A 17,063-nucleotide genomic window follows, 5' to 3' on the forward strand; every position below is an offset into this window, starting at 1 on the left:
ACTTTTATTGTGTAGAGCATTTGCTACTAATATTCACAAATAAGCGTAGTCTTTCCTACAAATGTCTTTATAGTCCTGTATTTATACTCTCCTGCAGAATATAAAGCTGGTGATCTCAAGTTCTAATCTATGACAACTGAAGTAATATTCTAATGTGCATTTCCAGGAGCATGTTGAAGGAGAAAATTGTGATCGTTGCAAACCAGGTTTCTTCAATCTGCAGCAAAATAATCCCAAAGGCTGTGAGGAATGTTTCTGCTCTGGGAAAACAAACGTCTGCACGCACTCTCACCTTACCTACGGAAGTGTAAGAAAAATCATACAGTACATGTCATTGGTTTTGTGTTTCTGTGTGTTGTCACTGTCTATTGTCACCAGAGTGCATCTTATTATAAAATCATGCATGTTCTTTTAAGCCCCATGTATTTTTCACTTATCCAAAAGAAAATGCTTATAAGCTTTGTTTCTCTTCATTGTGAGAAAGTTCTGAAGAAGTGCAGTTGAATGGTGAGAAGTGCAAAAGAAGTTATAACAGTCAAAAATGAAGCCATGTGTATAAACAAAGTCCTGGAATGTGCATACATAATCAGTCCTGAGTTAAATGCAACATATCCATAGGGCAACCTCTTTTCCAGGTCATTAGTAAATTTCTAGACCTGAAGTAATTAAGAATTTTGAAACATTAAATGTACAACAGCTTATGTAAGAAAAAGGGATACCCTACAGGGGGCATTTTGAGTGAATTTCTTTTGCATACTGCATTCCTAGGAAAAAATGTGGAAGGGAGATGAACCTACCGTTCTTATTCGTGCTGTAGAAAAATTACTTTAGCCTGCAAATATACTTTAAACTTTAAATTAGTTCTCAAAGCTCAGACACCGATACCACTGTAACGGATGTGTGCTACATATTCATGTCTGTAGATCGAGTTTGGGAAATGTGTTCCAGGCCTACTAGCTTCTGGTTTTGGCTGTATTGGTATGCTGGAAATCTGCGAGTAAAATCTTATATGCCTAGTGTGCTCATTTACATGCCAGCATCTGGAAAATTTTCCATCCCACAACTCAGCTAATTTATTGTTCTGCTTGTATCCAAGCTCCACAAGCCGTCCTTGTATGAATAGTGTGCTCTTCTCTGATGATTCATTTCTAGTTATGGGATTTCAGAAATTCAAGTTCTGGTGCTTTCCATCTTTGCTTTGGCTTTCTAAAAAAAGTATATTTGAACTTTTAAATTGTAAGGCTTTAGAATTACAAATTATTATAAATTATGCTGTCTACAACAATCAGAATATGTATATCCATTTGTCAGCTCATCTTCTGTATCTTCTGTGACTGATATTATTTATTGAAAACTTGTCTAATATTTGGAGATATTCTTAGACCTATGTTTGTATGATAGAATTTCCTCCTCTCTCTGGACCATAGGAAGCAGGGAAAGCAAATACTTACAATTACTTCAAACTACTCGGAGGTTAAAACTCTCAGTCACATACAATAAGAGAAATTTTTGCTGTTATTACTTTGTTGTTTCCTTTGTTCCTAAACTGCTATTAATCATATAAACCTAATCAGTTTTTTAAAAATGGCAGAATGAGAGGCTGTGACTATTGAAATCACTGATGTCATGATTCTCATTGTAATGTGTTTTTTTGGGTTTTTTTTTTCTCTTTTTATAGATAGAAGACATGAATGGCTGGTATCTGACCGGCTTACCAGGTCTCATCAGCATTACCCCCAAGCAAAAGAGATTTGATGGGCATCAGCAGTTTAGCATCAGCAACGTGGCTGCACGAAAAGTACTGCCACAGACTTATTATTGGAGTGCACCCAGTTCTTATTTGGGCAACAAAGTAAGTGCAGATGGTACTTGCCTAAACGCTAATTTGATTTATTGAGAAAAGAAGTAAAGCTTTGAAGGGGGGTGGAACTGAGGGAAGATTAAGCTGGATAGCTATTTGACCAGCAAAACTGCAAGCAGAAAGGAATCAGGCGTATGGAGTATCCTTGTGAGGCAAAAAGTTAAGTAGAGAAAATTAACCTAGTATCTTTGACCTTGAGCCCTCTTTGGGCTTCTGCTGTCAGGTATTAGAGAAGTCTATATAATTTGCAGCATTGTTTTTTGAATGTATTGGCTGGTGTGTGGTTCAGCTTGTCCTGTTCTCTTCCCACCTTGTCCTCAGCTTTGAAAAGCAGTTCCCTCGTCTGCTTTTCAGAGATGCAAGTTGTGTATCAGATGTTGTGGGGGTGTGTTACAAAACTTTAATATTTGGCAAGAAACTTGTGTATGGGGAGCTTTCTGCCCTAGAACTCAGAAAATGCTGTTGTGAGCTCTGTGCCAGTTCTAATGCATATATTTATCCAGGTCTGCATGTGTCCATGTGTGCATGTACACACGTATTCGTGCCCTGCAGGTTAATAACAAATATTTGCTTTCTAAAGTCTTGAATGCTTTAGTAGACTGACTATGAGGCTTCTCACCATTAGACTTTCTGTTATCATACATGATACCTTCATGAAAATCTCATTTTTTTCCAGTGTGTAGAATTGACAACTGAATGAGTCCTAAATGTGAAGAAAGCTAAACAGCTTGCCATTTACCATAACCCTGATTATGCTAAAACTTATCAGAAATGCTAGCACTAACACACTTGAGCACATTTTCCTCTGTAGTCTCTTCAGGCTAGTCAACCTCTTATTTATTTATTTTCTTCCTGCTGGCTGAAAATCAACATGACAGAAGGTAAGTGAGCATGTTGAAACTAAATAGCATCCTTCCAAAGAATTGGGCATCCTGTTCATGGCTATAAATTGTTAAAGATAGTCAGGCTCATTTAGCTGGGCAAGGGAGAATTTCTTCTATAATCTTCCATGTCTGGTGAACTTACCCTGAGATATGAACTGATACTTTTCCAGGCAGAATTTCATCCTGCTTCTGTTCAGTGAGCAAATAATGGTAAGAATGTGCACAAATTATTTGAACATGGAAGATATTTTTTCAGTGTAATTTGGAGGTCCTTTGTGATTGCTGTCAGATATCTCTGTATGAATGAAGCAATTTGCCTTAATAACTGAACCATATAAATTTTTGATACTACAATAATACTGAAAGCACTCACAAATTGCCACAGTACATCTTAACTGTCATGTTGCATCACGTAAATTATAGTCATAATGACATGCTTAGGCCATATGATTTATACTATGGAAAGGGAAATGGAAACAGAGTATTGAGAGTCCTTATTTGTAAACTCAATAAAACATTTCTCTAAATAGCTGAAACTGGATAAAACCAAATAGCTGAAATTAGATAAAAACATCCTTTCTTGAGAGTGATTGCTAGCTGTGTTACAGTAGAATAATTGGTATCTCAGAGTAGGCAAGCTTCTTTAAGGATTTTTGTCTTAGGAAATGTAGAGAATGATTTAGGAAATCTTATATAAAGATGTACAATTGTAATTTATAAACCTTGTGTCACAGAAGACTGCCTTTCCTTTTTATTGCTAAAATTATTGCTCTTAAATACTATTCCCCAAGATAAAATTGAGCAACAAAAGGTAGTATTTCCTGCATTTCCCAGTTTTCAAATATAGCTCAAAAACCTTATTTAAAATAATTCCTTTAATATAAAGTTGGCATGTTGTGCGTATGCCTCCACAATGTTGAATGCTATATGTGTGCTATCTGCTTGTTTTACATCCATCTCCAAATGCTTCTTTTGGATGAAAAAAGCATTATAAATAGAATACTCCTGAGTGTGCATCTTTCAGCTTTTTCTTTTTTGTCTAAATGTGGGTGACACTAGGCTATGTGACTATGGTCTTTGACTGTGTCTCTAAGGAGACATTATAAATAACAAGAGGCTATAGATGGTACAGGATTCTTGTTTATGTCAGAGTAGGACAAGAACAGGACCAAATTAGTTTAACATCACCATATCCTTTTAGTCTTCTAAATATGTATGCTGCTACCAAAACTTAAACTTTGTTGTACAGATAAAGATAATTTTTTTAAAAGTCAGATATTTTACCTGTCTGACTATATAATATGCATTTGAACTGAAGAATTGAGCACTGTTTTTGATATGTTTGGGAATATAATTTCTAGAAGTAAAATATCTAGTGGATAATTTGGGAAAACAGATGTAAAATGGCTAGTATTAAAGGTTTAGTAGGTATCATAAAAACGTTTATCTTATTGCCTGCCTACCTTATCATAGCCTACTGAACTAAGGATTGCAGCAAGCATGAGGACTTGTGGTCTGTTAGAGCTTCTAGTTACTGAAAAATTGACTTATTCTATCAACTCTAATTACATTTTAGGTATTTGAAAACCCCATTTGGTTTTTGTTAGCAGTTTCTTAAATTGTTTTGACAATGGATCTATAAGTTTATTTTAAAATTGTGTCCATGCTAAAATATTTTATAAATGTCTGGAAGTGTTATGAGTTACATTCTGATAATGTTTGATCAAAGCACTGAAAGGAAGGTATAAAATTACTTAAAAAGTAGATACCAGACTCAGCAGGATGATGTGAAACACTTGTTTCTTTAAAGTCAGTGTGGAAGGGTTAGATGTCCGCAATGTTTCAGAAGTCTGACATTATGTACATACTCTGCCTCTTTTCCTTTGACACCTCGGCAAAAAGCAACTTGATAATTTGTATGCTGATTAGCTGAAAGAAAACATGATATGGAGCATATCCAAATAAACATATGACCCCCCCCCATGACACACACACATGATGTGGCAGCTGATGCCACTTGAGATTCCATGAGGAAAAATCCATCTTTGGTTAGAGAAAGTCTCTCTGCCTTATTTTTTCTCTGCTGCTGCAAATACTATGTTCCTTTCTCTGCTAAGACCAGCTATAACGATGAAGGTGGGTATTTGCCCTGCCTCTTTCAGGTGGTTAGGGCACTTGGTCAGCAGTCACAGGTTAGTTCAGCCTTTAGGTGGAAGCTGTCCTAGAATCCAGGTCTCCGAACACTGTCTCAACACCCAGCAGTCATACAGAAATTAGATAATATATCCCCTTTAACTCCTCTATCTGGGTTCTGAGCACATATTAATGCTGCCATTACTCGGACTGCAAACAACATGATAGAAACACCTCTGCTCTAAAACACTGACAGATTTTACTCAGATTGAGAAATATCTTGCATCGAATGTTGTTTTACAGGATTCATTTGAACTAGTTGTACAGCATGATCCCATTCAGTGTAAGTAAAGTTAATGTAATTTCGTCCTTCATGAAGTCAGAGTATGTTGAAAATTAAAGCAAAAGATGCTTGAATAAAAGGCGTTGTTATCTCTCCAAAAAATCCTAGCATGTCATGTTTGTCAACTCCATAGACTTAAGCAGCCATATGGTGGATACATTGTTCTTTCTCTGACCTCTAGTGAAAACCAAGGCAACAGCTGAAAGTTTTGTGTAGAGTCTGTGCATGCAGAACAAGAAGGGGACTTGTCCAACTTAACACTGTCACTTCATTTGTTTTGCCTGTTCTTTTATAATTAGCTGTGTAACCTATTTGCTGACTTACAGAAGTCAATGTTTCTTTGAGTCCAGAAACGAACACACTGTACTAAGCCTGTAGCCAATACATACAAACTTTAAAAATCTATCAGCCCTTTAAAAGTACTCTACTGTGGAAAGCTAAAGATTGGGATGGAGTGAGCAGTTTGTTTTGTGACATATTATCTATTGCAGACTGCCCAGAATAGCTCATAGGATTAAATATTGAATTATAAAATAATCATAAGCTAGGTCCTTGTGGCTTTTATGTTTATTTCCTTCCATTTGTTTTCGTTTCTTAGGCAATTCTGATGCAAAAGGCAGAATAATGCAAAGCAAATTGCAGTTTACAGCTCCCGGAGGGGAGGGAGGGAGTTGAAACGCAAAACATAAAGAAGAGTAAATAATACAATAATCAGCCAGAACAGAAATGCCAGGATCAATTGTCCTAAATTATTAATGCATCTAAACCCAGAAAGCTTCATCTAGTATTGTCATGGCTTCAGATCTCAAGACTTTCTTGTTCATAGGACATGATAGAGTTAGATAGATCCACAACTCTTTTTTTTGCTTTTACTGCCTGCCTCAAAAAGGGTAATAATCTGACCTAACACCTTATGGTGTAAATGGATGAGATGCAAAATAAATTGTTGTTGGAAGCCACCTTTTTCTACCATCATTTTTTTTTAAATTCATTGGCCTCGTGAAAAGAAGTGAGTGACCTAGCCTACATAATTCCAACAGTCAGCTATGTCTTAAATTTAGCCAGCAGACAGACAGCATGTGTCTATATTGTTTTTATTGTCAGGGAAGCGAAGTAGAGAAACTTAGGTGGGCTGGTGTGATGTCCCTTTGTGCGCCTTTATAAGATACTTCTTTCTTTCAGCTGGTTATATGGACAATTTAGGCCCTCATGTAGAAGATTTGTTAGTACAGATGGCTTGTCCAAGTCTAAGCAGGCCACCAGTAACATAACGGCAGTGCTTGAAGTATCTGCTAACTGTGTGAGGGATTTTTCCGCAGTGATGCTAAGTCCAGTACTTCATGATGGATTTGCCTTTCTTATACTCTCTGCACAGAAATGAGTTTCAGGCTCAGATTTGAACGTGTAACAAAGAACATCTCCAAGCTAGCAAAAGTGGGGATGGAGTAGGGAATGTGATCCTCAAGTATAAAGCATAACATATCAAAAAGTATTTTGTATGGTCATGTATTGATTCTTAATGTCTTGTAAGTTTGAGCAGGATGAAATAGTTGCTGTATGCACATTATCCATATTTGTAAATGAAACAGTAATAGGCATCAGCAGCACATACTATGCAAGAAATCTCCATTCAGTATAATGCCCCTGAAGTTATTCACAGTTGCTGCAGATCCTCAGATTTTTTTAAGTAGTGTCAACAGCCCACACATAGCAGAAAATTAAAATGATTCATTTGAACCTAAAGAAAAATATCCTTTGTAAAGACAGCTACTTCAGTATCTTTTGGCTTTCATATTTGAATGCATTCTTCTGATAAAAAGCTAGTTTAATTTATTGATATGTTTTTATTTTTTAACGAGTAAACCCTAAACTAACATAAATAATGTAATTTTATTTTAAATCACAAGCTAAATTGCCTTGACTGAAATTAAGTCACCATGGTAATCAGACTCAGTCAACAATATGAAGATGTCTTCAACTTATACCTAGTATGCTGTTTATTTTATTAGCACTTACTTCACTGTAGCTTCTAAAAATTGAGGTAATAGGCAAATTCAGATACTGAAAGGATGAGACAAACATAACAGGAATACAAGTGAAGAGCAAAATATTTTAAAGATCTGAACCACAGCTGACTGATGCTTCCTTTAAGTTTACTTGATTTGTATTACATGTTTGGGTTTAGGTTCTTTATCTTTGCTGAAATATTCTCTCAGCATGGCACCATGAAATGAGACAGGGGTAGGTCTCTGCATTCTTTCACAACTGTGGCTAGCCAAATTTTGCTTGATCCCCAGTACAAATTGAAACAATATCAGGACTGTCCTATTTGAGGTTCAGCTACCCATGACTGTAAAGAACCACCAAGACATAAGTAAATTTTGCACACTTTGTTCCTCATTAATGCTTTTAATGATGTTTGGATAGCCTGTTGGGACAGTTCAAGTACCGCCATTATTATGATTGCAAGGAAAACTAAGGATGCCCAGTAGGCTGTTACGGCCTCTTTGCGCCTTGGAAATGAGTTGAAACAGGGCTCACAATCTGGCTAGCTGAGTCCACTGACTGCAGTATTTCATGTATCCCATGATACATTTAATTTCTTTGTGCTAAAATCATCTTATACTACTGCAGAGAAAAGAGGAAATTTATTGTTGGCGAAATTATTTCATAAATCTCAAGTGTCCTTTGCATTACCTGCTTACCTAAGTCTGCCTTGAAGGCAAGGGTTTTAATCAACAGTGGCAGTTGAAAAATGGAGAAACAAGCAAGAAATAAAGTAGTTCACAAAAGAAGGGATGTGAATGCTAGAGAGAGAATACTGAGGGGTGTTAGGAAATAATGAAGAAGAAAGTAAGTTGGGGAATATGCTTGCCGGATTGAAAAGTCTTAGTTTCTTATCTCTGATCACAAACATTTAAACGCTGAGGGATCTAACAAAGCAGAAGAAAAAGAAAAAAAGTCTTTGACTTGGAAAAAACTAATATATCTGGTGATTTGTACTGAGGGCTAATCAACATGCAAAGAAGCATGGTGATGGTGATTCCTAAGCTAGAGATAGCTAAATTGAACAGTGGTTACTTAAGACTGCAAAGGAAAATTGAAGTTTATGAAAGGAAGGATACAAAGAGGGTTTTGTTCCTCTTGTATGCCTTTGCATGCTAAGTGCTTCTTCAGCAAATAAGCATTTGCCTTGAAAATTATGTTTGGAGTTCCTTGCTGATCACAGGTTACCTGGAAGTAAAGGGTTTAATGGAGTTTTACTCAACTTATCCACTTATATTAATAAGACAGAATTTGTAGTCCAGACATCTAGTTGATACTGGGTTACAGTATCATCACAGGAGTGTGATGGAGGAATCTATGCCCATCACCAAAAGGGTATAAATATGAGCTACTGAAAGGTCATTCTCAAAATATGAGCGCCACAAAGAGGTAGTGTTCAGTTCAGTTTCCAGGTTTCCCTTTATGAATAACTGAGTTGCTATTTCTGTTTGATTTACCTGCCTCCCCCTCAATTTACTTTAAATTTAAATGAATTACAAAAACTTGAAGTAGAATGTAATTGAAATTGTTGAGTTAATAACTCATTAGTAAAACTGCATGATGCCACTGAGCTTTAGTTTTGTAATTTTGTAATTTTTTAGTTTTGTAATTTTGTGGTGTTCAACTTTTGCTTTCCACATCAAAAAGGCAGTATGCAGAAAGGCAAAAGTACTGAGGATTTCTGATGGTGCACAAAAGAAACAGCCTTTTCTGCAAACCATTTGTAGTACTTTCAATCTGTGCTATATTGTTTTTGAAGTCTGGCACGCTCAGTAGCTTCTGACAATCTCAAAATGTTCTTGACATGCTTGTAGCTTCTCTACAACATGGATAAATTCCATTATTTCCATTTTATATATAGGAATTAGCATTGCTTTTCTTCTCGTCTGTCTTCAGAAATTAAGTTTTGGTGCCTGAACTTGATGACTAACATCACCTTTTATCATTGAGAAGTTTTAAGGCTAAACCAGTGTAGCACAGGTGCCCAAATCCAAGTGCTAGTCACCTGTGTACAGATGCAATTAAGAAGTATGTGCCTGTGAATTTGTGTGACACACATTTCACTGTATGTCATGTGAATTTTTAATCAGTTCATAGGTCTGAGAGACCTAATCCAACTAACTTTGTTAATGGCATTTTACATCCATTATCATTAACAAAAAGGTTGTATATTTGTACAACAAAATATTGTTCTATTGTCTATTTTAAAATTTTATTAAGAGTAATTAAAGGCAGGAGTCACTCAATTTTAGCACACAAAGCATCATTACTAACTAGAGTATAGAAAAAGGGAGATAAAAAGGTTTATCAATGGTTGAAAATGGTACAAATTCAAGCAAGGTATCATTAGTGAAAGAAAACTCAAACTGACACTCAAAGTGTATATAAAGAGCTGCTTTTTATTTTATTTTATGTTTGTTTGAGAAGTAACCAGTTCCACAATTAATTATAATAAAAATTAAATGACTAATTTTGTAAATTCTGTATCTTCTTGACTTTTTCATAAATCATTGGTGAGTGGTAGGGCCATTATGCTGTGAGTGCCTTACAAGCTTTACTTTTCGGAGGGTGATATTCCATACTTACTAAACTTCCAGTCAGTCGTCCAAAAAAGTAAGTATCAAAATTGTCACTTTTGTATATTTCAGTTTAACAAGAAAAAGACAGGGAAAGGCAGACCATCATACTCTTCAGCTAGTCTGATATGAACATAGTATTTTAACATCTATACTTGGTCTGGCTGGGCTGGAGTTAACTTTCTTCATAGTGGCGTGTATGGTGCTGTGCTTTACATTTGTGGCTAAAACGGTGTTGGTAACACACCAGTCTTTTGGTTCTTGCTGAACAGAGCTTACACAGCATCAACGCTTTCTCTCCAAACCTTCCCACGGATCCATAAGTCTTTTCACTTTCCTTCTATTTTCTCCCCATTCCATGGGAGAGAGGAGTAAGTGAGAGGGTAGGTGGGTATTTGGTTGCTGGCCAGGGTCAACCCACCACACCACCATTGAAAGTGATGGAAGGAATAGAACCTCAAAGCCTTTGTCAATGCACCAATTGCAAAAGAAGTTTTCAGTATGGCTGCAATATACTGACAAAGAATTGAACAATGAAACGGTAACCAGAACTATCAAGAAAATAGCACAATAGTGATCAGAAGCTTGAATTATTGGTTTAGTTTTGACTTGTGTTTTCATAGAGTCTTTATTCTAAACATTTTAATATTGTGAGTGACTCATGCTTTGATCTAATATCTGAACAGAGTATGAAGCATCCTTTAAATTCTGTAGGTCCTGTGTCTCATATACACTATTCCCTCTGTCTCATCTACCCTATCATTACCTGATTGCTAAAGATTTCTGAATGGACCCATACTGCTTCGTTAAATCTCTAGAAGGCAAAACGAGCTCCATTACTTTACGTTCCTATGAAGTTTACATACTGTAAGCTGATCTTTAGCAAGAGAGAATGATGGGGCAAATATTTTATTTTCCAGAGAGAGACTCTAGCTAACTACAACAAATTTCTTTAGAAAGCAAACCTCAGTGGAAATTTTAAATATTCAGTAAGTTTCTAGAAGTAAGAGTTGTCCTAACTATAGAATGAATTTGCCTTTGTCTTCCCAGACCCAAGAGACAAAAGGGTTAAGACCAGATATTTGGCATATTGAAGGGATAATCATGTGCTAGAACCCCAATCTGAACTGTCATGAATTATCAAACAAGTGGTTTGCTGGGTGATTGAATACTACCTGCAAAGCAGTGCTCCTCTCCTTGAGGCCCATCCAGAGCTAACTGAATTGAGCCAATTAGACTGACTGTCTCTTCAATGAGTTGTGACCTATCAATGGTAATAGCTTATTATGATGATAAATGAACCCATCTCTCAAACCGAAGCCTGAGTACACACTTCAGCAGTTTCCCTGAATCATAGGGCCATTACCTATCAACTTCAGATTGACAGGAGTGACAGCAATGAGAGCAGATAGCATGCATGAGTAGACACAGATGATTGTTTTACCCAAATGAATATATTTGCACTTATTTTTGGTGAGGTTGTTTTGTGGGTTTTTGGGTTTTTTAAATGGGCCTGCCTGAATATTCCATATTTCACTATAAGTACTTAACATTTCTCACAATATGTGCAGTACCACCCCTGTCTCCTGAGATGGCTGGATGAATTTCTGATTGGTATCTACATGTCTTTTCAGTCTCAGAGGCACTCTGTATTATGATACAGCTGAATCCTTTTTTCTAATTGAAGAGTTTGTTTCATTTGTTTGGCCCTCTTAGCCCTATCAATTTATTTTCTAGAGGTAATTTCCTCAGAAAAATGAGCAAGATAGAGGAATTGTAACATTACCAATATTTTTCATTATTTTATTACAAGCTTTTGAAACCTTTAAATATGAAATATCATTAAATACTTAGACACTTCTGGTCCAGTCCTTGGCTAGTTCAACTCTTTTCAGAGACAGGAGAATTTTTCACAGTGAAGGCAGTTTTTTTAACAACTTTCTGTGTCAGTTTTCTTCTGGGCTTTTTTGGTCATTTCGCCCCTAGTTAAGGATTTCAAGTATATTTTATTAATTAAAAATAACAGTGCCAGAGATACATACCTTCAATTTAATGTCCTGAAAGAAGATTTTGGTTATGACTCAATTTTTAAAATGAAATTGCGTAAGAGAAATGGCTTTACATATTCCTAAACCATATCTCAGTTATCCATAAGATAGCTACAGTCTGCTCTGAAAGTGTGGCCTGGAGTGAGTACTCCCTTGAATGAAAGGCTTTAAGCTATGCAACTAGCCAGTCAGCACAGCAATCCTATCTACATCCATGCCTTTTTTACACGGTATGCTTCATACCAGAAGGTTTCCTGCAGTGTGTCCTGGTGAGCCGTGCCTCGCTGCAGTGCATACTTTACTGTGCAGTTAATAAGGCAAAACTTATACAATTCTAAGTTTGCTTTGCCGTGAACTGGGTAGCACGTTTGCAGCAATATTAATGGTTATAAATACAGTGAATAGTAATCCATAGTTTTCCATCAATATTGTATCTTCTATGCTTCAGAAAACCATAGCACAGTATTTCATTTACTTTGAAGTTTTTTTTGGAAGCTCAGATGATCAAAGTATGTCATATTACAGAGGAACTTTATCTTCCTAAATATTTTAAATTAAATGCAACAATACAGAGCTATACATACATCTAGTCATTTTAAATGTTTGCCAAGTTAAGTTAAAAAAGTAAAAAAAGTAAAGTTAAAAAAGTAAAATGAAAAAGAAAACGAATAGATCAGTATTCTGTTGTCATTAGCTATGGAAACAAGATTTCCTAAGTTAATAAACCTAGACAGTCTAAACTACTAAAACTGGTAGACTGAAACTGCATTTTTTAACTTATGAAGTAGATTTGTAACAACAGATGCCTTTAAAGCTAATCAAATAAATAGATATGTTGTTTGGTCAGCTGTGTCTTATTACTTAAATGTGTGAGCTAATTCTGTTTAGTCTGCTGTGATGAAAAGTCCTTTTGAGAAAGAACTTTCTACAGTTTTGTTGCAGAGATTCATCTTATGTGATGTGCAGTCCAGTAAGTTATTCCTCTCTTTCCTGGATGATATATTAGTTCAGTTTAGGTAGATGCACAAAAATACAGTTTTGTCACTGTCCTGTGTCTTTTGTTTTATGTCAAATATATGATACATATACATATACATTTGAATACAAATAGCTTTATACATTTGTCTCATCTGTTGAACAACAATATGAACATATGACGCAAAGAATGCAAGAGAATAAAACTAGCCACATGAGATCAAAAAAAACTTAGAAACCTAAATATCGAAATGATCAAGGCAACCTTTCTTAAACCTCAAGCTTTTGTATTAAAGCTAGCTGACAGTTCTTCATTAAAATACTGGTTTGGCTTTTTCCACCAAACATTTTCAAATTTTCTATTAGAAAAATTGCAGTGAAATACTTTGTTTCAGATTTTGGACAGTGTCTGAGCCTGTCTGGCATTAATAGAGATTTTCTGAGCCACTGCAGTGTGTCTTTGTGGATCTGTCACTCCTGTTTCCTTCCTTTGTAGTAGGCTAGCAGTAGTTTGTATGGGCTAGCAGTAGTAGAAAAGTTTTAACATTTGGTAACAAATATAGCAACTCAAAATCTTATTCCCACCGTGTATATGATCAAGTAGATGACCTTATCAGTAAATCATCAGACTCATTACCAAGCCTTCCTGGAGCTCCACGAAACAAAACATCCTTCTCCCTGCAATATTCAAGGAGATAAATGATAGCTGAAAGATTTGGGAGATTCAAAAGAGCTCTCCAAATCTCAGAGTATCTCCTGAGTGTCCCTGCACTGAGTCTCAATTTCGAATTAAATAGAAGTGCATACACTGTTTAGTGGTGGTCTCATCAAACTGTGAAACCTGTATGAAAATGTGTGAGAAAACATTGAGTTGTTTATACAATTTACAGAGCTGCAAATCTAATGTTTTTCTGAAAGTTCCAGTCAAAAGTAAAATGAAATAAGAAAAAAGCTTCCAAATTTTCAGTGCAAGTTTTTGTGGGGAAAAAAAAGATTTCGCTGAAGTTCACATGCTTTATTTAAAATAATGAAAGCAGCAGCTTTCCCCTTAAGTTATATTTGCTTATAAATATTTTTACTGACTCTAGTGTACTTTCAGTCTACCATCTATATACTTGGCTCATAGCCATTGAGAGTATTACTCTAGGCAAATCTGAAAAACTTACCCTTAGCTACTTTTCCTGTAAATCATTATTTAGCTTCTCTGTCTACTTTCTTTTCAGTACTGTGAAGTGTTTTCTGTATTTGCTTTTGAGAAGTAAGATAATTCTGGGCTATCATCTATAGACATATTGTACAGAGTACTAACTTTGTCCTGATCACATATTGGGTGTTCCAAAAGGTAAGTGCTTTTGCTTTCTGCTCAAGATTTTTACATGATAGTTCTTTCAAGCTGTCTTTCAGTATTTTGGATGGCTAAATGCTGCAGGTTCTGTTTAGAAAATGGTTGTTCTATAGATCTATGAAATGTTTTACGACAAGCAAGTCTCATTTTTTCATGATGCAGCTAACGTAAAAGCTTACAGTAAATCTATAAAAAAGTATTTTTCTGTTTTCTTCCAAAGATACCTAGTGTTTGTAACACAGAAAAACCTATTTAAATTGTTATGTAGGTTTCCTGTATGTATTTTGCATGTTTTATTTTTGATTTCCATGTAAAATTTGACATTTTATGTCCATTTCTGCATAAAAGAGATGCAGAACGTGTAGCTATGTTCTGCTCTGTAACAAAGGAAAAGATTGTATTTTTCGAATACAGAAATTTTGGCCAGTTTGAGTATATCCAGGGCTTTTTGAGTTGAAGATGATGAATTATTTACTTAGTAACATTATTAAGTTTTTCTTATGTTTTAGAGAGAGGGCATTAGTCTAAACAGATTTTGATCTGACCTACTAAAGTCCTTCTGATATTTTTACAGTACAAATTTAGTTTCATATTCAAATACCAAAATCTTCAGAGAGCTGAAAAGCCATCTATTGGATTCTCTATTTAGGTACCTGCAATTGTTCTGTGATGCTCAAAGGAGTAGAGGGGAACCGCAACAGAAATAAGTGTAAAGTGACTATAGTCAACCATGTCTTTGAAAATGATATTCCAGAGTTTCTTGCCTGTTAGAAGTGTGCTGTTTTCCAGTGTGGGGAGGCCCAGTTTTCATAAAAATGTGTTCACTTTGCCCGAAGAATATGGTGAATTTAAGCTTCAATTACAAAGTAGGATTTATTTTGCTCTAGGCAGGTAGTGACTACCACTTTAAAATAAGTGGATGTTAATTAATGCTTGAATACAGCAGACATTATACTGGATAATGTGAATACAAATCCACATTATTAATGAAAATATCCATCATAATGAGTGTATTACCGTCTATGCTGAATTATGATGGAATTCTTATGGAAGGATAAACGACATCCATTGTAAAACCTAATGGATATCATTATGGTCAGCGTTAAAATAATATACCAAATGAATGAGTAATAGGGGGGACACTACCACTAAATTTTATTCATTAGCTGTGTTGGTAAAAATGTGTAATCAGTATCACAGATTTATGTACACATCTTAGTTAACTGTGCATGTGCTTTGGGCAATCTGGGACCATCAGGAAAATTTGAACATTGCAGCGAAAAGTTCTTAACCATTGCACTAGAAGTACGTATATATGTTTTATGTAAAATATTGAAAGTACAAAGAAAATAGTCTGAATACTGCCCAAAAGACCATAAATCTTTTGTTCTTTTCTTTTGTATACAAAGAAACTTAAATAGAAATCCCAGCAGTATGACAATGGCAATTAAGCAAATAATTTGTAATTGGTGTGCTTTATTATCCTGACTATGTGAACAAAAACATGAATACCTAGTGACTTGAGCTGCACTAATAAGTACATCTGCTTGGGACAGCATTCAGCATCCCATTAAGAGCAAAGATAAAAGCACCCCGTAAGGTAGCTCCAACCACAGGTACATGGTATGTTCATTGAGTTCCTCAAACTTCCCAAGGTTCTTACAGTTGTCCGTAGGGCTTCTTTGTCATTGTAAGCTCTATGAGGGCTTCTAATAGGTTCTCTTTATTAATTAAGTAGTTAACTTATTTATTTATTCCTTATTAGTTTTTGTGCCAACTCTCCCCAGGGAAATTCAAATTGCTACAAGTTTTAGAGGCAATTATGTTGTTAACAACTGGTCTAAAAATATCACATGATCCGACTGGGTTCTTGTTTTTACGGAAGAAAAAAGGAAAAAGTGGAGTTCATAAGGGGGTTGTATCTAGGAAGAGTGTGGATGCATGCTTGCATGTGGCCTAATTCTCGTCTGGATGGCTAGGAAGAAAATGAAGTATAATTTTACCGGAGAAGTATGGGTCATTTTTATGGGGGATTTTTTGTATCTTAAAATAACTAAGGCAAAAATTCTCCCGTTTGATCTCAATCTGTATTGTGTATACTAGCATATATTAGCTATTCTATTACAGATTTTGATCTGGATCTACATCAAGTGTTCTGGTCTGTGGATCTGTATCAAGTATTCTACAGCGGCTCTGAGGAAGAACTTTCACCTGCAATACTGAGAGAAATGGAAGCACAATGTATAGTAAAGTAGTAAACTGCAAACAAGATTCACACTGCAGATCTGAGAAGGGGAATTTGTCCTGAGAGGGAGATCGTAGATTCAGGTTTAGAACTACTCTTGCCAAGTGGTTTTATTTGGCTCTTCAGGGAAAACAGAGCGAGATGTGGTAATACATTACTTTGTTTCTATGTTGCTATTATTATAATCATAAGGCACTGAAAGAAAGATACTGTTAGTATTTTTCTGAGGAAAAGACAAAGTTTCAGAATGTAACAATATCTAAACTGTACCAGAGGAATGTGCATCCAGCCCAGTAGCCTGTTTAATCACAGTGGTCAGCAGCAAATGCCAAGGGAAGAGTGTAAGAAGCAGGCAAGGGTATAGTGACACTTCATCACATACTTTCCTAACCTCAATCGACCTGTAGCGTGGGTACCTTTGAACTGATGTCTTTGTATTTAATGGTCTTCATTCATCCTAACCTTTAAACCATTAAAACCTTTATCACATGAAGATCCACCAATAAGTAAGAGTCTTGTTTGGGACAGCAAGTCTGGTTCCATGACAGCCTACTCCATGTCTTGCCCTCTACCATTGTTATTTGATTTTGAATTGTCCCTGAAAAAA

At 35.7% G+C, this 17,063-nt stretch overlaps 1 protein-coding gene across 1 annotated transcript in view; it reads left to right on the forward strand.

The window, feature by feature from the left end:
* The window catches only part of LAMA2 (laminin subunit alpha 2), a 397,684-nt gene that overhangs the window by 178,513 nt on the left and 202,108 nt on the right, over positions 1-17,063 (forward strand). The window contains exons 11-12 of the mRNA XM_075144626.1: positions 167-307; positions 1,679-1,852. Of these exons, the coding sequence (XP_075000727.1) occupies positions 167-307; positions 1,679-1,852 (315 nt within the window). The remainder of the gene's footprint in view (positions 1-166; positions 308-1,678; positions 1,853-17,063) is intronic.

The sequence above is a fragment of the Calonectris borealis genome, chromosome 3 (genome assembly GCF_964195595.1).
Source record: "Calonectris borealis chromosome 3, bCalBor7.hap1.2, whole genome shotgun sequence".
Lineage (NCBI taxonomy): Eukaryota > Metazoa > Chordata > Aves > Procellariiformes > Procellariidae > Calonectris > Calonectris borealis.